The sequence below is a fragment of the Bufo gargarizans genome, chromosome 9, assembly GCF_014858855.1.
Source record: "Bufo gargarizans isolate SCDJY-AF-19 chromosome 9, ASM1485885v1, whole genome shotgun sequence".
Lineage (NCBI taxonomy): Eukaryota > Metazoa > Chordata > Amphibia > Anura > Bufonidae > Bufo > Bufo gargarizans.
Window position 1 is genome coordinate 141,761,375 of NC_058088.1, and position 26,096 is coordinate 141,787,470.

General features: G+C 44.0%; 1 protein-coding gene across 1 annotated transcript in view; it reads left to right on the forward strand.

Annotated features, from left to right (window-relative positions):
- The first annotated feature begins 9,044 nt into the window (after positions 1 to 9,044).
- LOC122946650 (serine/threonine-protein kinase Nek1-like) overlaps positions 9,045 to 26,096 on the forward strand; it is a 41,870-nt gene continuing 24,818 nt past the window's right edge. Inside the window, exons 1-2 of the mRNA XM_044306405.1 lie at positions 9,045 to 9,149; positions 24,741 to 25,882. Of these exons, the coding sequence (XP_044162340.1) occupies positions 24,754 to 25,882 (1,129 nt within the window). The 5' untranslated portion in view covers positions 9,045 to 9,149; positions 24,741 to 24,753. The remainder of the gene's footprint in view (positions 9,150 to 24,740; positions 25,883 to 26,096) is intronic.

Sequence of the window (26,096 nt, forward strand, 5' to 3'; positions counted from 1 at the left end):
TTGTGCGTCAGTGCATTCTATGTCTTCCACCGCTGGGAAAGGGCTAGGTGGATGCCCTTGGGAAACCCTGCAAGCAGAGTCTTCAAACAGCATAAGAGACTGCTGCATAACTTGAGGCTCAGACAGTTTCCCTGATATGCATGGGGGTGATGTGACAGACTGATGGGCTTGGTTTTCAGGCGCCATCCGTGCGCTTTCTGCAGAAGACTGGGTGGGAGATAATGTGAACGTGCTGGATCCACTGTCGGCCACCCAATTGACTAATGCCTGTACCTGCTCAGGCCTTACCATCCTTAGAACGGCATTGGGCCCCACCAAATATCGCTGTAAATTCTGGCGGCTACTGGGACCTGAGGTAGTTGGTTCACTAGGACGAGTGGCTGTGGCAGAACGGCCACGTCCTCTCCCAGCACCAGAGGGTCCACTAACACCACCACGACCATGTCCGCGTCCCTTACTAGATGTTTTCCTAATTGTTACTGTTCACCACAATAAGAAAAAAAATTATTTGGCCCAATGTATTGAATATTTTTTTTACAGACAACTAACACTATCTGGCTTTCTATTTAGGTACCGTATTACACTAATACAGGCACAGCAGTAACGACAGATTTAGCTGAATATAAATTGTAGGCCTAGTATTTAGGCCCTGGATGACAGGTATACGTTTACGGACAGAATTAGACTTGGAAATGCACGGTAGCGTGTGAAGTTATTGAGGATGACCCTATCAGCACCTTCAATCTAATATACCCTTTTATGGATAGATTTAAAGTAGGCCTGATACAGCAGAAACCACTAATTTAGGGAATTGCTAAGTTGGGAATTGTATTTCAACCCAGAACAAAAATATATCCTTTGCCAGACAGCAGACAGTATGTCAATTGGCTAGCCACAGCTGAAACACCGGATTTAGGGTACTGCTATTTTGGCAATTGTATTTCACCCCTCAATAAAATAGCAAGCACAGCCAAGCCCCTGATGTAGGATATAGCAAAAAAAAACAAAAACAAAAAAAACTATTGATGGTTAAATGTACTTGGTGGCAGCTTGTGCTGGCGCACCACAAGAGACAAAATGGCCGCCGATCACCCCAGAAAAAAGTGACTGAAAAACGCTCTGGGCAGCCTAAAAACAGTGAGCAATTGAATAGCAGAAGATGAATGATTCACAGCTGTAGATCGATCACTTCATTCAGTGTTTTTGCTGAGTAAATCCCTGTCTAGTGCCTAATCTCGACCTAACAGCAGCTGCAACCTCTCCCTACACTGATCAGAGCAGAGTGACGTACGGCGCTACGTGACTCCAGCTTAAATAGAGGCTGGGTCACATGCTGCACTGGCCAATCAAAGCCATGCCAATAGTAGGCATGGCTGTGATGGCCTCTTGGGGCAATTAGTATGACGCTTGTTGATTGGCTGCTTCGCAGCATTTCAAAAAGCGCCAAGAAAGCGACGAACACCGAACCTGGACTTTTACGAAAATGTTCGGGTTCGGGTCCGTGTTACGGACACCCCAAAATTCGGTTCGAACCCGAACTATACAGTTCGGGTTCGCTCATTCCTAGATGTGACGTTTTCACAATCCTTCAGAAGAAAAAAAAAAAAAAAGGCAAGTAATCGCATACCGTTACTACATAAGTACCATCCTTTTAACCCCTGCTTTGATAACATTGTACGTAAACATTGGCATATTTTAGGAAAGGCGTATCCAACAGTTACAGAATTCCATAATCCAGCCCTTATTTGTAATAAACGAAATTCTAGTCTGAAAGATCAACTGGTACATGCAGATATAGGGAGTAGGAGGTGTAATCAGGTACGGAGAACTCTGACACAGCAGAAACCTGGGACTTTTCCATGTCTGCGTTGTATGCAATGTTCCAACGCATTAAAAGGTTCTTTCTTTCTTTCATCATCCACATACTGGAAAGCAGTAGCTATTTAGAATTAGTGACTTTTAAAAATACCTTTATTAGTGATATTATGGGTATAGGTATGTATATACCAACAAAGTGTACTACAGTTTCAAAAGGTAAGTCCTTTTGGTCCTTGAAATCACTGTGATTGTTATTCTCTAGAGCTGTGATGAGTTATTCCATACCTAAGTGTCCGCCTTACCTATACATCTTTTTAGGTATCTTTCCTGTTGGATGTAATCATCATGCCTTTTGGTAATGCTGTATCTACGCCCTCTTCTCTGAACATCTGTAGCTAAGTATCTTTGCATTCATACTATCGCCCTTGTATCAGTTTCACATCTATATCTTAGTTGGACTCAGTCCAAATCTCTACCTACCTCCTGATGAGCCTGATTCCATACAGGCGAAACGCGTTAAGGTGTGTATAATAGGATGTGTTTTTTATTAAAAAAAGTGCGTATTGTATAGTTGAGTGGAACAGATAGTATCCGGGCTTCCTTCCACTCCTATTTTTGTGTATTTTTGATTGTTAGATAAGGGTGGGTGGTGACTCCATATATTGTACCACCTTCCATTCCCGTTATATCATATCATTTAATTTTCCCTGGCTAGGGTCAATCTAGGGATTTGATAGTCTTAGGTTCGGGGACAGGGAACCCCCACCATTAGGAGGTTACCCTGGGCTGAGCAGTTTTCAGGGCTATTTAGGGTAAGCATCGTGTCTGCCCTTCCCTTTTCTCAGACCCTGTCCTTTTCTTATTTTTTTATATGATCCTCGAACCGTACAAGTCTATGGACATTATTGTATCACTAGTAGGGGTCACTACTCCCCTATCAAAAGAAATTTATATATAATCCCTTTTGAAACTGTAGTACATTTTGTTGGTATATACATACCTATACCCATAATATCACTAATAAAGGTATTTTTAAAAGTCACTAATTCTAAATAGCTACTGATTTAAAACCCAGGTGACAATAAAATCCAATAAAAATCTAATTACTAGTCAATTACATACTGGAAAGCCCTTTAAAGGGAACCTGTCATGTGGATATTTGATGATAATCTAACTAATTATATACAATCATTAACTACTAAAAAGTGCCTTAGATGTAGTCACTTACTGGTGTGACAGATGGTTACCTCATAATATACACACAAAGATGCTGCATGCTAATGAGCTGATATGAGTCCAGCGTGATGTCATTGAGTCCAGCATATATTTAATTCGGAGCTATAGCCACTCCCCTGCCCACCTGCTGCTGATTCATATGGAAACAAACTGTCACTCAGCAGCAGGTGGGCAGGGAGAGTCAGGAGCTCATGAATATTCAGGACTCTTCATTATCAGCTGGAGCTTTTCAATACAAGATGTTGGCAGATTGACTGGGTTAATTAAAGAAAGTGACCCAGCATTTTGCTAAGAGAATCAGTCACTTATTTATGCTGCCCTTAGTTAGGACACCATAAAACTGGTGACAGGTTCCCTTTAAGATCAGGGGTTATTACACTTGTGATACCTCAAATGTAATATATCTTGTTAAATGCCCTTGTGGCTTGTTATATATAGGGGAGACCATGCAGACCATCGCATTTGTAAACACAAGAAGAACTTTCTACTACCAATACCCTTTCATTTTCACAACTGCAGACAATCACTTTCCCAGTTGCAATATCAGGTAATAGAGCAGGTTCAGTATCCAAGAAGAGGAGGAGACATTAAGAAATTGCTACTCAGGAGAGAAGCCTTCCGGATCCACACGTTGGACAGATTACATCCCAGAGGTCTGAATAGGGATTATGAGGTTATGGCGTTTTAAATATAATTTTCTAGGTGTTTTTTTATACTTAATACAGGGAGTGCAGAATTATTAGGCAAATGAGTATTTTGACCACATCATCCTCTTTATGCATGTTGTCTTACTCCAAGCTGTATAGGCTCGAAAGCCTACTACCAATTAAGCATATTAGGTGATGTGCAGCTCTGTAATGAGAAGGGGTGTGGTCTAATGACATCAACACCCTATATCAGGTGTGCATAATTATTAGGCAACTTCCTTTCCTTTGGCAAAATGGGTCAAAAGAAGGACTTGACAGGCTCAGAAAAGTCAAAAATTGTGAGATATCTTGCAGAGGGATGCAGCACTCTTAAAATTGCAAAGTTTCTGAAGCGTGATCATCGAACAATCAAGCGTTTCATTCAAAATAGTCAACAGGGTCGCAAGAAGCGTGTGGAAAAACCAAGGCGCAAAATAACTGCCCATGAACTGAGAAAAGTCAAGCGTGCAGCTGCCAAGATGCCACTTGCCACCAGTTTGGCCATATTTCAGAGCTGCAACATCACTGGAGTGCCCAAAAGCACAAGGTGTGCAATACTCAGAGACATGGCCAAGGTAAGAAAGGCTGAAAGACGACCACCACTGAACAAGACACACAAGCTGAAACGTCAAGACTGGGCCAAGAAATATCTCAAGACTGATTTTTCTAAGGTTTTATGGACTGATGAAATGAGAGTGAGTCTTGATGGGCCAGATGGATGGGCCCGTGGCTGGATTGGTAAAGGGCAGAGAGCTCCAGTCCGACTGGAGTACTGGTTTGGGCTGGTATCAAAGATGAGCTTGTGTGGCCTTTTCGGGTTGAGGATGGAGTCAAGCTCAACTCCCAGTCCTACTGCCAGTTTCTGGAAGACACCTTCTTCAAGCAGTGGTACAGGAAGAAGTCTGCATCCTTCAAGAAAAACATGATTTTCATGCAGAACAATGCTCCATCACACGCGTCCAAGTACGCCACAGCGTGGCTGGCAAGAAAGGGTATAAAAGAAGAAAATCTAATGACATGGCCTCCTTGTTCACCTGATCTGAACCCCATTGAGAACCTGTGGTCCATCATCAAATGTGAGATTTACAAGGAGGGAAAACAGTACACCTCTCTGAACAGTGTCTGGGAGGCTGTGGTTGCTGCTGCACGCAATGTTGATGGTGAACAGATCAAAACACTGACAGAATCCATGGATGGCAGGCTTTTGAGTGTCCTTGCAAAGAAAGGTGGCTATATTGGTCACTGATTTGTTTTTGTTTTGTTTTTGAATGTCAGAAATGTATATTTGTGAATGTTAAGATGTTATATTGGTTTCACTGATAAAAATAAATAATTGAAATGGGTATATATTTGTTTTTTGTTAAGTTGCCTAATAATTATGCACAGTAATAGTCACCTGCACACACAGATATCCCCCTTAAATAGCTAAAACTAAAAACTACTTCCAAAAATATTCAGCTTTGATATTAATGAGTTTTTTGGGTTCATTGAGAACATGGTTGTTGTTCAATAATAAAATTAATCCTCAAAAATACAACTTGCCTAATAATTCTGCACTCCCTGTATGGTATGTGTTTTTCTTACAGACTGCAACATTGCACTTCATGAAATAGAAACATATTCCCAGTCATGTGATATTTAACGCCGAGTCTGGGATTAGGCCTCTTTCACACTTGCGTTGTCCGGATCCGTCGTGTACTCCATTTGCCGGAATTACACGCCGGATCCGGAAAAACGCAAGTGTACTGAAAGCATTTGAAGACGGATCCGTCTTCAAAATGCGTTCAGTGTTACTATGGCAGTCAGGACGCTATTAAAGTCGTGGTTACCATAGTAGGAGCAGGGAGCGGGGGAGCGGTATACTTACAGTCCATGCGGCTCCCGGGGCGCTCCAGAATGACGTCAGAGCACCCCATGCGCATGGATGACGTGCCATGCGATCACGTCATCCATGCGCGTGGGGCGCCCTGGCGTCACTCTGGAGCGCCCCGGGAGCCGCACGGACGGTAAGTATGCTGCTCCCCCGCTCCCCGCTACACTTTACCATGGCTGCCAGGACTTTAGCGTCCCGGCATCCATGGTAACCACTCTAAAAAAGCTAAACGTCGTATCCGGCAATGCGCCGAAACGACGTTTAGCTTAAGGCCGGATCCGGATCAATGCCTTTCAATGGGCATTAATTCCGGATCCGGCCTTGCGGCAAGTCTTCAGGATTTTTGGCCGGAGCAAAAAGCGCAGCATGCTGCGGTATTTTCTCCAGCCAAAAAACGTTCCGTTACGGAACTGAAGACATCCTGATGCATCCTGAACGGATTTCACTCCATTCAGAATGCATTAGGATAAAACTGATCAGGATTCTTCCGGCATAGAGCCCCGACGACGGAACTCTATGCCGGAAGACAAGAACGCAGGTGTGAAAGAGCCCTTACATTGATTGATTTAATTGATGTCATGAACACGTGATATAGTTTGTTACCTATAAAATGCTGCTCTATGTCATTATGATTGTACGGTTGAGAAAGGCTACATGAGCCGAAACGCGTCCTGTTGATGGACATTTTTTCTTGAATAAAAATACAAGGTTGAAGCAAGCACGTCTGCTTGGAATAATTCATTGGATTTTGTTGTGGGGACTACCCCTTTCCCGTGCAGCGGCAAGGGGATTGTGAGCGGTTGAATTTGGTTCCATTTTCTGAAAGTTATATATATATATATATATATATATAGAAAAAGCAATGTGGGCAGCACCACTATCCGTATTCTGTAATGGGAGTGCCAGCGGCTGAGTCGGCGATCCACCTCCAAATTATAAAATAAAGAAATTCCGCAGCACATCCACGTAGTAGAAAAATAAAAAGACTTTATTCACCCAGCGTGCGACGTTTCAATCCTCTCAATGGGATTTTCCTCAAGCAGTCACTGCTTGAGGAAAATCCCATTGAGAGGATTGAAACGTCGCACGCTGGGTGAATAAAGTCTTTTTATTTTTCTACTACGTGGATGTGCTGCGGAATTTCTTTATTATATATATATATATATATTTATTTATTTATTTTTTGCTGATAGTCTTGTGCAGGGGCTCATTTTTTTTTTTGGGCAGAAAGTTGACTTTTTTTATTGGTACCATTTTTGGGACATGATTTTTTTTGAACATTCAATATTACACTTGATGGGGCAAGGTGACCCAAAAATTGGTTGTTTTGACAGTTTTTATTTTTTACGTTTTTTTTTAATGGGTTAGGTCATGTGATATTTTTATACAGCAAGTTGTTATTGACATGGTGATACCAAATATGTACACTTTTTTTTATTTATTTAAGTTTAACACAATAAATGCATTTTTGAAATAAAAAAAAGATGTTTTAATGTCTCCATATTCTGAGAGCCACAGTTTTAGTTTTATTTTTGGGGCGATTGTCTGATATTGGGGATAATTTCTTGCGGGATGAGATGTCGGTTTGATTGGTACTATTTTGGGGCGAATACAACTTTTTAATCACTTGCTGTTATACTTTTTGTGATGTAGGGTGACCAAAAAATTGCTTTTTTGGCATATATATATATATATATATATATATATTTTTTTAGTGTTTATCTGACGGGGTAGATTATGCGATATTTTTATAAAGACAGTCGTTACAGATGTGGCGATACCCAATATGTGTGTTTTCTCTTTTTTTTATTATAATATCAGGGGAAAGGGGCTTTATCTTTTTATTATTAAAACCCCTTTTTTTTTGTCCCACTCTGGGACTTCAACTTTTGGGGGGCATATCCTCTGCAATGCATTACAATACATCTGTATTGTAATGAATTGCCTTTTAGGGTATTTCATTGAGTAATACCCTAACAGGTTGCCTGGGGCTGAATCTCCTAGGCTTGATGCCCTTTTCACCCACCGAACCATGTCACCGCAGCGCGGAAACCTGATGGGATCCCTCACCAGCTGAAAACACCATCTATATACTGCTGTCAGTGCCGATACAGCAGGGGCTCGGCTGCAAGTGACTACAGGGCCCCTGCACTGAATGGGCGGGCACTGGATCCAGGGCCGGTGCAAGGATTTTTGCACCCACAAGCGAAGCTACATTTTGGCGCCCCCCCCCCCCCCCCCACACACACACACACACAACTCGATGGGGGTGATGTAAAAAGGAGGGCGTGATGTGACATGGAGGGGGATGAGAAATGTGACATGGAGGGGGATGAGAAATGTGACATAGGGGGGTGATGTGACATGGAGGGGGAGAAATGTGATATTTCTCCCCCTCCATGTCACATCACCCCTTGCTTTTTACATCACCTCCTTTGTGTCACATTTCTCCCCCCCCCATGTCACATTTCAACCCCCTCCTCCCCCCTCCATGGCACATTTCCCCCCTCTATTAATGTGTAAAAATAAACATTTTGCTCACCTAGCCCTGTCTGCAGTTGCTCCCCTTCTCCTCTGTGTGGTCCTGGTATCTTCTCTCTGTGCTCCCGACAAGACTTTGAGGACCTCTCCCACTCAGCCAATCAGCGGCTGCAGCTGTGTCATGTGTCAGACCACTGATTGGCAGAGTGGGAAAGGTCCTCAAACAACTTGTCAGGACTCGGGAGCCCAGAGAGAAGATATGAGGACCACCACACAGAGGAGAACAGCCACAGGAGGCCGGCGGCATGCAAGTGATTAATGAAGAAAAAAAAAAGGTTAATTTTTCCGCCCCCCCCCCTCTCAGCGCCCTAAGGCGGCCGCTTGGTCTGCCTTATTATAGAACCGGGCCTGACTGGATCAACATGACGTAATAGTACGTCAAATTGTGTGAAGACAATTCCCGCTATGATGTACTATTATGTCATTAGTTGGGAAGGAGTTAAGCCTCATTCACATGTCAGTGATTTCCATCAGCGATTGTGAGATAAAACCAGGACTGGAGCTACACAGACATAAGGTATAAGGGAAAGCTCTCCTCCTGCTCTGTGTTTAGAGCCGCACCTGGTTTTGGCTCAAAATCACTGACCAAACACTGAAGTGTGAATGAGGCATAATATTAGTGTGATGAAAATGACCACTGCACATGTAGCAAGCTGTTGTACCTCTGGTCTTTCAAATGTGGTATAAATAATATGTCCCCAATAATGTGCCCGATTTACGCATAAGTGAAACTGACATATTTACATAAGACTATAGACTGCTTATATGGCAGCAAATAAGCTTACACAGTTACACAAGGCAACAGCCAATCACAATATACTTTCTAGCCTACGCTGTAGAAATGAAAACTGGAATGCGATTGGGTATAGAGCCACATGTGCCTGCTTGCCCCGCCCAGTCCCCGCGTCGTCCTGGAGACTGGAAACAAACCAGGCCAGAGCTGTAGTGAGGCCGAGCTCCGTGATGTGACCGGAGAAGAGCAGCGTTCGGCACAGGTATGACCGGGGGCATGCCCATTGACCAGCCGCACCTGAGCACGCAGTCTAGACACATAGGACGCTGGTTACACAGTGCAGTGAGGGCTCAGCCTTTTTCATTTGGATATATTTTCCCTGCCATGGTTGTGAGTATTGTCATGGCCTCTCTGTGACGTTCCTCAATGTATGACGTCACCATCCACATGCGCAAGAGATAAATAGCGTCCCCTACGGTGGGGCATTCTGCTTGGTTGACGGTATCCGCCTATCCACAGGATATGGGGCCCTTCAGTTCTAAGGGAGGTCGGGAGATTATCCCTCCGTTCACCGATCTAGTAGTTAACCAATAGGTTGGTACCATCTGGAATACCCCTTTAAGGTATGTCCAACACCTGGCACCTCCACATCCATTGGATAGGACTGAGCTGTGCTTAACTCCTTCAGTGCCGAGCCATTTTTCACCTCAAGGACCAGGCCACATTTTGGAAATCTGACACGTGTCACTTTATGTGGTAATAACTTTGAAACGCTTTTACTTATCCAGGCCATTTTGAGAGTTTTCTCGTGACACGTTGAAGTTCATGACAGTGGTAAATCGGAGTCAATATATTTCACCATTTTATTTATTTTAAAAAAATTGAATTTTCTGATTATTTTTTTTTTTAAATTAGCACTTTTTATAATTTCAATTTCTCTGCTTTGCTGTTGTTCCATATCAGATTTTTTTTTAATTTTATTTTTCTCTCTAATTTAAGTGCTCTTCCGTTATTCCACAAAACATATCTGTATGGTTTCCATATGCGTCCTGTTTTTTGCAGAACGGAAACAGTAACTTATTAATCACCATACGGATGTGTTCCGTGTGCGTTCTGTATTTTTTTTGTGGACCCATTGACTTGAATGGGGCCTAAGACCATGATTTGCGGACAATAATAGGACATGCACTACTTTTTTGTGGAACGGAAATAGGGAAATGCAATGCACACGGAGTACCTACCTTCCGTTGTTTTTGTGGACCCATTGAAGTGAATGGTTCTGCATATGGTCTGAACCCCCCCCCCAGAACGGAAGTGGAAAGAAAATACGTTTGTGTGCACAAGTAAGGCAGATAGTAACACCTCATAAAATGATTACTTTACAGTTACCATATATCTACTTTAGAAGGCTTAGAATTGTAGAAGAAATTCTTAAAATTGTCTGAAGAGGTGGGTTTTCAGGTTTCTTTTGAAGGATTCCACTGTAGGTGAGAGTCTGATGTGTTGGGGAAGAAAGTTCCAGAGTATGGGGGATACACGGGAGAAATCTTGGAGGCGATTGTGGGAAGAGGCGATAAGAGGAGAGAAGGAGGTCTTGTGAGGATCGGAAAGTGCGTGTGGGGGTGTATCGGGAAAGTATCTCAGAGATTTAGGGAGGGGACAAGTTGTAGACAGCCTTGTATGTATTTGTTAGTACTTTGAAGTAAATTTGCTGGGCAATGGGGAGCCAGTAAAGGGATTGGCAGAGGGGAGAGGCACAGGAGTAACAGGGTGAGAGGTGGATTAGGCTACTTTCACACTAGCGTTCGTCGGTCCGCTCGTGAGCTCCGTTTGAAGGGGCTCGCGAGCGGACCCGAACGCAGCCGTCCAGCCCTGATGCAGGCTGAATGGATGCGGATCCGCTCAGACTGCATCAGTCTGGCGGCGTTCAGCCTCCGCTCCGCTCGCCTCCGCATGGACAGGCGGACAGCTGAACGCTGCTTGCAGCGTTCGGGTGTCCGCCTGGCCGTGCGGATCCGTGCGGATCCGTCCAGACTTACAATGTAAGTCAATGGGGACGGATCCGTTTGAAGATGCCACAATATGGCTCAATCTTCAGGCGGATCCGTCCCCCATTGACTTTACATTGAAAGTCTGGACGGATCCGTACGAGGCTATTTTCACACTTAGCTTTTATATGCTAAAATAATGCAGACGGATCCGTTCTGAACGGAGCCTCCGTCTGCATTATTATGATCGGATCCGTTCTGAACGAATCCGATCGAACGCTAGTGTGAAAGTAGCCTTAGTCGGGCAGCAGAGTTGAGGATAGATTGGAGGGGTGCAAGAGTGCTAGATGGAAGGCCACAGAGGAGAGTGTTGCAGTAGTCTAGGCTAGGGTTGGACGATATCAAAGATATTCAGACGATAACGATATAAAAAAAATGTATCGCGATAACGATATATATCGTGATAAATACCCGTTTAAAAGAAAGAAAAACACAAGGAGACGTTATACTGTATGGGGGGCCACAAGGAGACGTTATACTGTATGGGGGGCCACAAGGAGACGTTATACTGTATGGGGGGCCACAAGGAGACGTTATACTGTATGGGGGGCCACAAGGAGACGTTATACTGTATGGGGGGCCACAAGGAGGCGTTATACTGTATGGGGGGGCCACAAGGAGGCGTTGCACTGTATGGGGGGCCACAAGGAGGCGTTACACTGTATGGGGGGGCCACAAGGAGGCGTTGCACTGTATGGGGGGGCCACAAGGAGGCGTTGCACTGTATGGGGGGGCCACAAGGAGGCGTTGCACTGTATGGGGGGGCCACAAGGAGGCGTTGCACTGTATGGGGGGGCCACAAGGAGGCGTTGCACTGTATGGGGGGGCCACAAGGAGGCGTTGCACTGTATGGGGGGCCACAAGGAGGCGTTGCACTGTATGGGGGGCCACAAGGAGGCGTTGCACTGTATGGGGGGCCACAAGGAGGCGTTGCACTGTATGGGGGGCCACAAGGAGGCGTTGCACTGTATGGGGGGCCACAAGGAGGCGTTATAATAAGGTCTTATGGGAGCGAGGAGGAGGGAGAGCCGGGGCGGCCGCTGCGGGAAGTAGTACGTTTATAACTTCGTCATCAGACAGAACGCACTAGTGAGGCAGCCGCAGGAAAAGTCTCTCCAGAGACAGTACTCACACAGGGGATCGCCACATATACAATAGAGCTGGCGCCCGGCACTGGTGGGTGACGACGGTGATGATGTCAGATGGTGGGTGGAGATTTGACTAAGGGAGGCGGAGCAAAAAGGAGGAAGGCCAGGAGCGAGAGGAAGTAATGTTGTGTTACCCAGCGCTATGCAAGGTGCAGGGGCGGGCGGTAAGTGATCAGTCAGTTCCTGAAGGCGAGTTGTTAGAAGCGGGAAAAATGGGCAAGCGGGCGGATGCACGTTTTGATGACGAAACAAAATACTGCGGTATTTAGGAAACGGCGATATCACCATATCGACGTTTTTTTAATACCGCAGTATATCGTGATACCGGTATATCGCCCAACCCTAGTCTAGGCGGGAGATGATGAGGGCATGTACAAGCATTTTCGCAGATTCAAAGTTAAGGAAAGCGCGGATGCGGGAGATGTTTTTGAGTTGGAGGCGGCAGGTGGTGGAAAGGGCTTGGATATGCGGTCGGAAGTAAAGGGCAGAATCCAAGGTCACTCCAAGGCAGCGGACTTGTTTGACTGGGGATAGTGTTCAGCCATTGATCATGATAGATAGGTCTGTTGAGGGGATGAGCAAGATGGGGGAAAGATGATGATGTTTTATCCATGTTAAGTTTTAGAAAGCAAAAAGCAAAGATGGATGATATAGCAGATAGACATTGTGGGATTCTTGATAGTAAGGTGGTGATGTCTGGACCACAGAGGTAGATTTGTGTGTCGTCAGCATAGGAGTGATACTGAAAGCGATGGGACTCTACGAGCTGTCCCAGGCCAAAAGTGTAGATAGAGAAGAGCAGGGGTCCTAGGACAGAGCCTTGTGGGACACCAACAGAGAGGGAATGAGACAAGGAGGTGGTGCGAGAGTGGGAGACGCTAAACGTCCGGTCTGTGAGGTATGATGTGATCCAGGAGAGGGCCAGGTCAGTGATGCCAAGAGATGAGAGTTTGCAACAGAAGGGAGTGGCCAACAGTGTCGAAGGCAGAGGACAGGTCAAGGAGAAGGCGGACAGAGTATTGTTTCTTGGTTTTGGCTGTTAGTAGGTCATTGGTGACTTTGGTAAGGGCAGTCTCAGTTGAGTGGTGGGGTTGGAAGCCAGATTGTAGGCGGTCGAAGAAGGAGCAGGAGGAGAAAACCGTTCAGAATGGACTTGTTGTTCAAGTAGCTTTGAGGCATACGGAAGAAGTGATATGGGGCTATAACTGGACAAAGATGGGTCAAGTGAAGGCTTTTTGAGGATGGGTGTAATGGTAGCATGTTTAAAGCAGAGGGGAAAACACCAGAGGGTAGTGGTAGGTTGAAGAGATGAGTTAGGGCTGGGATAAACACTGTGGTGAGGTTAGGGATGAGGTGGGATGGGATTGGGTCAAGTGCACAGGTGGTCAGATGAGATTTGGAGAGTAGAGTGGGAAGTTTTTTTCCTTCTGTAATGGTGGAGAAGAGGACCGAGCAGTTGTGTAGAGGGTCTGTGGGGACTGTGTAGTGAAGCTGGAGGCTGCCGGACTAAAAAGTCGGACATGCAGTACTTTTAGTCCTGCAACCTATCGCCGTGCACTTCCGTGCTGCGCCACAGCTCCGCCCCCGTCGCCATTATAGTAAATGGGGACGGAGCGGAGGTCCGGCGAAATAGCGGCAGGACGGATCCGACAGGGTGAACGTCCTGCTGCTAGTGTGAAAGTAGCCTTAATTATGGCATACAATGTAGTGGGAAGCGGTAAAAAAAATTCAAAACTGTTCTAGTCCCTCCTTCCATTCCTCCCCCAGTCCCACTACCTTGACCCCGGTCTCTATCTGCACTGTCTTCCCATCCTATAACCAGTCCACAGAAAATCCATTACTAAATGAGATAGACGTGGCGCCAGATCATAATGAGGTTGTTGTTATGGGCAGAGGTCACAATAACGCCTGTACAAGCGTCATAAATGCCTGTTCAGGCCATTTTACTCCCTGGAAATAGTCTAAGGCGTACCAATACACCTTAGACTTTTCCCTGCCATTAATCAGCGCAGTGAGCGCAGCGATGCTGCTGCCTGAAACAACCAATAACAAGGCTCCTTATAGTGAGGAGCTATGTTATTGGTCAGTTTGAGCCGGCTGCCGGAGCTTCTGGCACACCGCTGTAATGGGAGGAAGGAGACGCGCAATCCTCATTGGCAGGGTAAGTGGGGATCTAAGCGCCTTGTTTTTACCCTATAGTGATGAGTCTGAAGCACTCAGCTGAGCGCTGTCTCTCCTCCCTGCTGAACGCGGTAGTGAAGACGGCCTCAATAGAAGGTCTAGGGCAAAGATCTCAAACTGCGGCCCTCCAGCTGTTGCAAAACTACAACTCCCAGCATGCCCGGACAGCCTACAGGTATCAGCCTACAGCAGGGCATTGTGGGAGTTGTAGTTTTGCTTATAGAAGTCAGCGGTTGTCCCAGCGCTGGATACACCAACAGGAGACCTCCATAACGGACAGACCTGTCACCCATAGACCTCTGTCACCTGTCGGCTTATGAATCCATCAAGGATTCATTGCAGCATGTTTCATCAGACGCTGCTATAAGGATTTCTTCTGTAATGTGGCGGGACATGGTGCTACAAGGACTGCATGTGGCCATTTACAGCCTCCAGGACATACAGTCCATCTGCCAAGCGCAAAGCTGTATAATCCAATTGGCAATTTTGTGGCATGAGATAGGGCAATGGGTCATGGAAGGCAAACTATCCTTTATTGCAAGATGACGCATAACACAAAATGACAGCCTCTAGATCAGGGATCAGCAACCTCTGGCACTCCAGCTGTTCTGAAACTACAACTCTCAGTATCCTCCTTTCACTTCTTTGGGAGTTACAAGAATAGCTGAGCAAGTGTGCATGCTGGGAGTTGTAGTTTCACAGCAGTGCTGGAGTGCCAAAGGTTGCTGCACCCTATATCAGTGGTTATCACTGCGTGATGACATCATCCAGATCCACAACATGTGACTGTGGCGGTGCAAGGTATGCGCCCGGGTTTTTCGCTTGTGCCTGTGTCCTGCTCCGCCAGTGCCTCAGGTATCTTCAGAGTCTACCAACAGCCCCGGTGGCACGACATACCCACCTGAGAGCTCATCTACAAGGACGTAACTTTGATGAATAACAAACCCCAGTGACCAGCGGCACAGAAACAGCAGCAAAAAAATAAGCAAAAAGGGACTGTCCCAAGATCAACACTATTTACCTATCCATACTTAACCCAGAGAACACTAGAACATGGTAACCAAGGTGGGGCCCCCAGCTATCATGTACTCGAAGGGGACATGTCTGTTTTAGTAACGACTTGCATTTCCCATGCAATAACAATTCTGGTGAGTAAATTCTTGTGACTCTATATTGTACCATTCCTCTATTATTCCTACTAGAACTTATGAACGAATTGCTAGTACTCTGCAATAAAGGTCCAGCTGGATGTTACCAGTTGACAGCACTGATTGAATAATGTCAGGCTGTGCAGGGACACCCCCATCTGGACTTTCACTGCAAACTGCCAGCAAGTCATTAACTAATAACAGGAATAACAGAGGAATTGTGCAACATAAGGTCATAAGAATAGATGCTCCAGGATTTTTATTAAATTAGGGGGCGGGGGGTGCAAGTAGTTACCAAAACAGACAAATCCGGAGAGGTGAGGGGTCCTCTTTAACGACGGGTGATAAATATCGATCTTAGGACAAACCCTTTAAACCTCATAAAATCACTGCAACAGTGACCTCAGTGGCGCCGACCCCCTCAGAGCAACAGTGACCTCAGTGGCGCCGACCCCCTCAGAGCAACAGTGACCTCAGTGGCGCCGACCCCCTCAGAGCAACAGATGCAATCATTAAAGAAACTGGCTCACTCTCCAGCCTTGTTCTTTCAAAATGTATTCGCCAGTGCAATGCGACGTTTCGATCTGTGTGATCTTTTTCAAGCAACTAACAATGTGAACTAAAAACCGGATACATATACCCTACTAAACAGGTCACATGACCTAATCAATTATGTTAATAAACAATTGCAAAAAAGTGTACCACCCCTTTCAGTGTTCACCCCGTTATGGGGATGATATTGCATATAGTGTCAATCATCTCACATTATACATTTTAAAACCTACTCACTGCGATACAAAACTCAGGTAGACCAAACTCAGTCAACATGTGCAGCCGGTTACTACGCTACCCTCGGCGTTCCTCTATGTCCAATGCGCCTGCGCGCCACTTCTATGACGTCAACCATGAGCGCCCACGCAGTATACTCCCCCGGCTCCAAGGAAACCAGACGCCTCTCATCCATGCCGCCACAAGCGTATACTGCGCTTACGCGCCCAACGCACATAGTAACAGGATCTGACGTCAGGCCCTCCGTCACCGTGTAGCGTTCTTACCGCCGGCGTCATGGTAACGATATATACAATCATCTTCCGAACATTGTACTAAATCACTCGTATATAGTAAAGGCTAAACCTTCCATTTTCCCATGCGGTGTCTTTACCACATTATTATAGGGCTCATTTACATACATCACACCATCAGGAGCAAATTCGTCAATTGGAATTCCGTAATCGATGGTATTAGGACTCAGAAGGTTGCTAAATATACTAGGTGTCCACTACTCGTCCACAATTTAAGGTTAGAGTACCTAGTCCATTTAAACTGAGTATAGCCTCATGGTGAATCATTTAGGGCTCATGAACTCATATCATCAGGGGGGGCCACTCTCCAAATCAGACCACAAGGGGTAAATACCACCTCAGATCTAGAGTGGATCAGTACCCTCCCCTACCAAGCGACTATGGTAGTCACACTGGTGACTCCATTATGTTATGGGGTCGACGTGCACACCCCTGGACCACCCCATTCAGTTCTAGGAGGGCTAACCCTCCAATCAAGAGGGACGCCCTTCCTTGATTCCAATCACTTCATTCCTGTCCTGTCAGGTAGTAATTATATCCGTCCCCGGGTATACCTCTTTTAACCCAACATTCCCAGGTCTTCTCATTCAAAACAGCCCCCATTATTTCGAATATGCAGACCATATGGATACTCAATAACAGCTATGCAGCTCCAATACCCAAATATAGGACAAGCAATGGAGGCCATATTTTACAGACCAATATTACATGAACAAACCAAAAACTTTCTCCCCCCCCCCCCCCCCCTGTGTGATGAATAGGCAAATAGGCCCAGATCCAAGTCTATAGAGGTGGCTACCATTCTATTGCTTGTGTTCGGTCTTTCCTCAGTCCGTGTCCCCAGGTCTCATCAGCATACGCAGTTTTCTATAAAGAAAAGAGAGAGTGTGAGAAAAATAAATAATACTTATGCATATATACATAATTAATAACTCATCTCAGCCTTTCAGGTTGGGTACAAACTTAATTAAAAAATCCAATACTTAGATAGAGTACAGTATTAAATGAACAAGTGAGGTGAAGACTAAACTTCGTACAGTCAGTAAAGTGGATCAATCCTAAACTCCCTGTTGAGGCCTTTGGGTTTGAGTGTTTGTAACTTGTAAATCCACCTTAATTCCATCCTTTTTAAGTTTTCCCTGTCGCCCCCTCTTTGGGGTGGAACTCCATCTATAACTCAGAAGCGTAGTTGCGAGATGTTATGTTTAAATTTAAGGAAATGCTCTGGAACTGGTAATTCGGTCTTAGAAATATCAGCCTCTTTTACACCTGAAAGTAATTTACGTATGTGGTACCGATGTTGGTTTAATCTCTTTCTAAACTCCTGGGTCATTTCTCCCACGTAAAAGAACCCACATGGGCATTGGAGCACATAAATCACATACTCCGATCTACATGTGTACTAGTTCCTGATCTGGTAGTTTTTCCCTGTCCTGGGATGTGTAAAGGAGCTTCCCTTTAAAATTCCATTACAATTACAACACCCCAAGCAGGGAAAGCAACCCTTTCTCTGAATTTTAGGCAGACTAGGCTGTTTGGTATCTGCACGTACTAGCCTATCACCTACATTGCGTGGCCTTCTGTATGACATAAGGGGAGTGGTACGGAATGTCAGGGAATGACTCTGTGAGAATATGCCAACTGTTCTTGAGGATATGTGATACTTGTCTACTGAATGCTGTGTAGGTCGAGACGAAGGGAACCCTCTTATTCTCCTCTCGTTGTTTCTTATTCTTCAAAAGATCTTCCCTTTTAAACTGATTAACCCTCTGCTTATGCCTCTGTACCATGGTCCTCAGGTAACCCCTCTTATAGAATCTGCTGCACATCTCACTGAGTCTCACCTCCAATTTCTCTTCATCTGTTACTATTCTTTTCACCGTAATTAACTGACTATAGGGCAATGACTCTTTCATAAACCCTGGATGGTCACTCTGGAATAGTAACATGTTGTTCCTATCTGTAGGTTTTACAAACAGATCTGTTTGGAGTTTACCCCCTATACAGTTCACTGTCGTGTCCAGGAACTGTAGGCTAGTTTGTGAGTACACAGCCGTGAACTGTAGTTCCGCATGGACTGAATTTATGTACCCCTGAAACTCTAACAAGCTTTCAAGAGTTCCAGTCCAGACAAAAAATATGTCATCTATATGCCTCATCCAGCCCTTCACCGAAGTAAAGTGGCTGGATGGGTATATAAAGCACTCCTCGAATTTGTTCATATAGATGTTTGCATAAGTTGGGGCCACGTTGGACCCCATTGCGGTCCCCCGCTGCTGTACATAATAAGTATCCCCAAAGAGGAAATAGTTTCACGTGAGGACGATCTCCAACAAGGAAAGAACAAACCTTGCAATCTCCGGCCTGATCTCACCCCTGGAGAGGGTCCATTCTACTGAATCCAATCCTTTGATGTGGTCAATACTCGTATAGAGACTGAAAACATCAAAGGAGACAAGATACTGTCCTTCCTCAACCCGCAATGTTTGCAACTTGTTGAGGAAGTCAGTTGTGTCTTTCACATAAGACCTAGTTGACATGGCATAGTCCCTAAGAAATCTGTCAAGGAAGGTAACTGCTGGTGTAAACATTGAGTCTATCCCAGAGACTATGGGACGCCCAGGTGGATCAATCAAGCTTTTATGAATTTTAGGCAGAATATACAGTAATGGTGTCACTGGTTTGTCTACCAATAGATATTCATGTAATTTATCATCAATTAAATCAGACGCATAAGCGTTATCTACTAGTAATTTAAATCTTCTTTTAATAGCGATTTTGGGGTCCGCATCTAATGCTCGGTATACTACACTATCCTCCAATTGCCGTTGTATCTCCGCTATATATTTATCGGTATCCATGATTACCGTAGCTCCTCCTTTTATCAGCTTTTTTTATTGTGATCTCCTTCCTACTACTAAGTTCTCTCAACGCTCTTTTTTTTCTCCCTGACTCAAATTGTTGTTACTACCATATCTGTTGTTGCTAGTTTTAATTTTTTTTCTATGCCTTTTTTTAACTAGGTCTATATACGTGTTCACTGCATATTTCATGAACAGGGGGTTGGAAATCACTATGCAAGTGTAAACCCATCTCCTTCAAACACAACATATCAGTACTCACAATGTCCTGTTTAACCATAGCGGTAGTCATCTTAGGGGTTTATTTAAAGAAAACCTGTAATTTAATGCGCCTAAAAAACTTTTACAGATCTATCTCATAATTAAACCAATCTACATTGGAACCAGGGCAAAACGATAACCCTTTTTTCAACAGCGAAATTTCATCACTAGATAAAACAGCAGATGATCCGTCTGTTCTTTCATTGTCATATAATCTTGTGATGTCATCATAGATTTCAACTGTAGTTTCAATCCTTCTGTCCTTTTCTTGTTCTCATTAGTTCTTTTTATAAGTACTCCATATTTAGGAGCATTATGTCCATTGAATACCGGTTGGAGATTTGTGTGAACTTCATACAGAAATCTGCATTCTTTGGTAACAGGATTGGCCTCAAATGTGTTCTCAGCCCCCGTGGGATCCGCTCCCCTCAGAGCAACAGTGACCTCAGTGGTGCCGACCCCCTCAGAGCAACAGTTACCTCAGTGGTGCTGACCCCCTCAGAGCAACAGTGACCTCAGCTAAATTTAAAATTAAATTTGCTAATTATGCATGGAAGACTAGGTTCTAGATACTAATAATGGTTCCCCTGCATAAATAGCAACCCCTTAATGTTATGTAGGCCTTCGTATTAACTATTTGAATTACTGTAACTTTCGTACTCATCAGCTAAAAATACTCCTCCAAAATGGTAAGAGGAGTATTTTCACTCTTCCAGAAAAAATGTAGTGTAACCGGATTATGGGGGACTTCAACTGCCCAGATATAGACTGGGAAACTGAAACCTGTATTTTCCCTTCCCCATGACGGGACCACATAGAGAGAGGGGATCCGCCCCCAGGGACAGGAAACCTGCAGAACAAAAAGGCGGAGCCTCTCTCCAACCTCAGTGGTTTCCTGTCCCTGGAGTGGGAGACCTGCAGTTTTCTTTTCAGATACCGCTAATCTGGAAGTCCCAGAAATGTTCTAGAGGGCTATGTGGTAATAACTGCTGGGGTCTATCTTGGGGCCTGGTTGTCTGCCTCATGGCTTTGGGGCCTGGTTGTCTGCCTCATGGCTTTGGGGCCTGGTTGTCTGCCTCATGGCTTTGGGGCCTGGTTGTCTGCCTCATGGCTTTGGGGCCTGGTTGACTACTTTTGGAGGACTGGTGATCGTCTCTGTTGGTCTGTTCAGTTTTTTTCTGTTTACAGATGCCTGTATGGCTAAACATCTTTGCATATATGCCTACTTCCTTGAATGTCCTGCATTATACCTGCTTGTCAAACATTGATCGGCAGAATGCCTGTAGCATCTTTTTGCCTATGCCTGTCTGTCTGGCTGCCTTTGAATCTGTTCTTCTGTCAGGAAAGATGGGTATGCTTTCTAGCACTCTCCTCCCCAGGGCTGAGTTCCTCGACCAGTCCAGGTGGGAGTGCTTCACAAACGTGGGTGAAGCCCAAGTTGCAGTTCTACAAATCGCCTCCTGTAGCGGTACATAGCAATATTCTGCCCATGATGTTGTCGTGGACCTTGTAGAGTGAGCCTTAAGACTCTGCGGTGGGTCCAGACCTTCTTTGTCATAACAGAATAATATGAAGTTTTTTATATAGTTAGTTATAGTGGATTTAGCTGCCCTGTTTCCTTTTGACTTCTCCAAATTGTATGAAAAGATGTTCATCGTTTCTGAATATTTCTGTCCTAGCTACTTAAGCTAACACCGATCTTCTCGCATCTAGGACTGAAGCCTCTAGAGCATTCTTTGCAGAAGATAAAGCCGGAAGAATAATTTCCTGGTTTAGGGTTATAGTGGATGAGACTTTAGGTCTAAAATCTGGTCTTAGTGTGAGTGCATCCCCCAGATCTCTGCATGATGGGGCTTGCAACTCACTGACTCTTCTAGCTGACGCTATTGCCACTAGAAAAGCTGTTTTCCACGAGAGGTATTTCAGATCGATGGAGTTAATAGGTTTGAATGGACTGATCGCGAAGTGTTTCAACACAGTCACCAAATCCCAAGATGGTAAGGGTTTGTGAATCTTAGGGGCAATGTTCCTGGCACCTTCGAAGAACTTCTTTATTAATGGATTATTAGAGAATTGTCCATTTAACTGGTGGTTTATGGTGGCAAACTGCACTTTTAATGTTGTTTGTTTTAGTCCTTTCTCCAGACCTTTCTGTAGGAACTTTAATATTAAAGGAATTGCAATTTCTTCATTCGGATAAGATATAGAGAAAAGCTTCCAAATTCGATCATACAGTCTTTTAGTTCCTGGCTTGCTTGCAGAGGACAGTGTGGTAATGACATTTTTTGGAATGCCCTCTTTCGTTAACCTATCCTCCATGCTGTGAGATGTAAAGATTGCAGGTCTGGATGATAAACTCCCTTCTGGCACAGAAGATCTGGAATTAGAGTTAGATGCCAATATCTGTTGTATAGAGACATTTCTTTCTCTGACCAGACCCCTTGAGCCCACTGATGTTCCATGTGTGCTCCCCATCCTTGGGCTGAAACGTCCGTTGTTAGGATGATCTTCTGCGAGTGACGCAGTGATCTGCTCCCTGAGAGTCTTCCTGGAGCAATCCACCACCTGAGATCTTGGCATACCTTTTCCGAAATCGCTGTTCGTTTGTCTAACGACTGGGTTGATCTGTTCCATACTGAGAGGATATGTGATTGTAGAGGTCTTACATGGCACTGCATCCAACGTTGATGTCAGACTTCCTAGAATTCCCACGGCCTTCCGAATAGACATTCTTCTTTGTTGGTACGTGTATGATCTTCTTCTTTTTATTGTCCACTCTGACCTTTTGATATGGATATTGTCATATCCTCTGAGTTTATGACAACCTAAGAAGAGAATGTTCTGAGATGGTGAAAGTTGCGACTTCTTGAAATTGATTAAAAACCTGTGTCTCTGTAGACACAATTATTATGTTGATATGGAGCAATAGCACCTCTTGTGATGGTGCTCTGAGCCACCAATCGTCGAGATATTGCACAATTGAAATTCCTTGTACGTGAAGTGCTGCTGACAGGATGATGGATATTTTCGGAAAACTCAGGTTACTTAGCATAACCCGAAGGTGAGGCAGCAAAACTGAAGGTGCCATATAGAGTCGTCTTTCCTGATAGCAAACCTGAGGAATTTCCTGTACCTTAAGGCTATTGGCACATGTAGGTAGGCGTCAAGTCAGGTCCAGGGTAGCCATGAAATTTCCATTTTGAAATGGGACTTCTGAATATGCTGGTTGAGGATTGTTAGGTTTCCACTCTAGGGCCACCTCTGGGTGTCTTCATATGTGACATAGCTCCCAATTACCATTCCAGCTAAATCCGTTCTCCAAAAGTCATATGGTGCCCCTTCCACTCTGAAGCCCATACATCATTTTTTGAGCACACATGGGGTGTTTCTGTAAACTCCAGATTCAGGGTAATAGATTTTGAGCTTTGTTTGTCTGTTAACCCTTGATGTGTTGCAGAAAAAAATAGATAAAAATTCAAATTCTGCAAAATTCTGCACAAAAAAAAAGTAACATTTTGAAAATGTATTCCCATTTTCATTTTAATTCTCATGGGGCACCTAAAGGATTAACAAATTCTGTAAAACCAGTTTTGAATACCTTGAGGAGTGTAGTTTCTAAAATGGGGTGATTTGTAGGTGGTTTCTAATATGTAAGCCCCAGAAAGTGACTTCATAACTGAACTGGTCCTGAAAAAATTGGGGTTTGGAAATGTTCTTAAAGATTTGCTTCTAAACTTCTAAGGCTTCTAACGTCCCCCAAAAATAAAATTTCATTTTCAAAATGATCCAAACGTGAAGTAGACATATGGGGAATGTAAAGTAATAACTATTTTTGGAGGTATTACTAACTATTATAAAAGTAGAGAAATTGAAATGTGTAAATTTTTAAATTTTTTAAATTAATTTATTCGTAAATTTGGTATTTTTTATTTTTTTTATTTACCACTGTGACAAGAAAACTGTCTCAGAATGGCCTGGATAAGTAAAAGTGTTTGAAAGTTATCACCACATAAAGGGACACATGTCAGATTTGCTAAAAATCGCCTGGTCCTTAAAGGGAACCTGTCACCGGGATTTTGTGTATAGAGCTGAGGACATGGGCTGCTAGATGGCCGCTAGCACAGCCGCAATACCCAGTCCCCATAGCTCTGTGTGCTTTTATTAAAATCTGATTTGATACATATGCAAATTAACCTGAGCTGAGTCAGGGACAGGACTCATCTCAGGTTAATTTGCATATGTATAAAATCGTTTTTTTAACACAATAAAAGCACACAGAGCTATGGGGACTGCATATTGCGTACGTGCTAGCGGCCATCTAGCAACCCATGTCCTCAGCTCTATACACAAAATCCCGGTGACAGGTTCCCTTTAAGGTAAAAAATGACAGGGTCCTAAAGGGGTTAAGGTTTCAAAGCGCGGTCCTTTCCAGCATTTATTGTCAGCATAAACAGGCAGCACATGTACGGGATGCACGTTTCAAAAAGAAAACATAACGTAAAGAAACTCCTGCTCGTCGAAGCACTAACTAGACAGTAACGTACCTGACTGTCCCAAATAATACAGAGTAACAGCAACCTGTACCTTCTGCTCACACGGAGCAACTACCCTGTTTGGCTCTCCTCACATAATGCAGCCTGGGTAGGCCTCAGCCCAGCTGCATTAATCAAGTGGCTGCAGAGTAAATTGTTCCAGGGCTAGGAACGGAGCCCCTCACCATCTATAGATAACAAACCTAGGTGGAATATATACGCCATTTAACACTTTACCTGCTGCCACCTTACACCACATAGTGACACATGTCAAATAAAAAAAAAAAAATGACCTGGTCCTGAACATGTAAATATAAACTGCTCCATAGACTGCATGATTAAAATGTGCATATGTGAAAGCAGCATATAGCATAGTGCTTCAGATTACATCTTCCCAAAAAGATGAGACATCCACTGGTATTGTGTATAAGCTTCATTTCACCATTGAATTTCTTTGGTAGACAGTGTGCTATATTGTAATTCTTTTGCTAGACTACACTCTATAGTACCTACTTGGGGTCTCCCGGGCAGGTGTTTTAGTCAACATTACATACGTTTATGTTATGTTCACGGTGCTTTCTATTGCATGTAGATGTGGACTCATCATGGAGAACTATGAGAAAATATTGAAAATTGGAAGAGGTGCTACAGCTGAAGTGTTCCTAATGAGAAATAAAGAGACTAAGAAGATGTATGCCGTGAAAGCTATTAAGATAGATGCATCCAAACAAATGAGAACCAAGGAGTGTGTTGTACAAGAAGCAACTATTCTACGTAAACTTATACACCCAAACATTGTCATGTGCTATGAATACTTCTGTGACCCAGAGGATGAACATGTATTCATTGTTCAGGACTATTGTGATGGTGGAGCGCTGGATGATTACATTAAACAAAGAAAAGGAGTTTTCTGCTCCGAAGACATTATCATGGATTGGTTTATTCAGTTGACTATGGCCATTCAGTACATCCATTCCATGAAAATCCTCCACAGAGATATCAAGACTTCAAATGTCTTCCTCACCAAAAAGGGCATGATTCGACTTGGGGATTTTGGCATATCCAAAGTTATGAACAGCACCTTGGATATGGCAAGTACATGTGTAGGAACACCATATTATCTCAGTCCAGAGCTGTGTCAAGATATTCCATATAGCTCCAAATCTGACATTTGGGCCCTTGGTTGTTTACTCTATGAATTGTGTGCCCTAAAGCCAGCATTTCATGCAACCAACTTAATAAGCCTCTTTTACAAAATTGTCAAAGGGGACTATTTTCCACTGCCAGACTGCTACTCCGCTGATTTACACTTATTGGTTAAAACTATTCTTGTTAAATGTCCAGAATCGAGACCAAGTGCAAAAACCATACTGAGTTTAGGTTTTGTTCAGGGACATTTAAAAGAATTTATCCAAAAACACGAATTTCACCTGTACAAACAGAACATGGACAAGAAAGATAGAGAGGTTTGTCCTACAGAAAACCGGAGCAAAACATCACTGACATGTCATGGAATAAACAAAGTTGATTTAAGGTGCAAATCTGCTCCACCAGCTGCCTGTAAAATAGATGTTGGTTCTTGTGAGTTATGGGATCACGATGAATTGTCAAGTACCGGTGATGGATCTGATTACTCTGAGGACTTTGACAAAGACAGCATTTCTTCTATAGAAGAGGATATTGAGGGTGAGACGTCCCTTCGGCACCAGAATAATGATGTTCCAGAAGACATTGGTAAGCACCATACCAATGCGATGCTACGTTTTCTGGCTATTGGCAACTAACCCTGCACTATATACATGGATGAAAACTTTATTGGTATTGAGTAAGATAATGTGTGTGTATATGGGTGATATTTGCATTACTTTTACTGACCTTGGAGTGTCCTTCCTTACCTTTCCTCTTGGGTTGCAATGTAAAGAAAAAAAGGACATAATAACTGATGTCA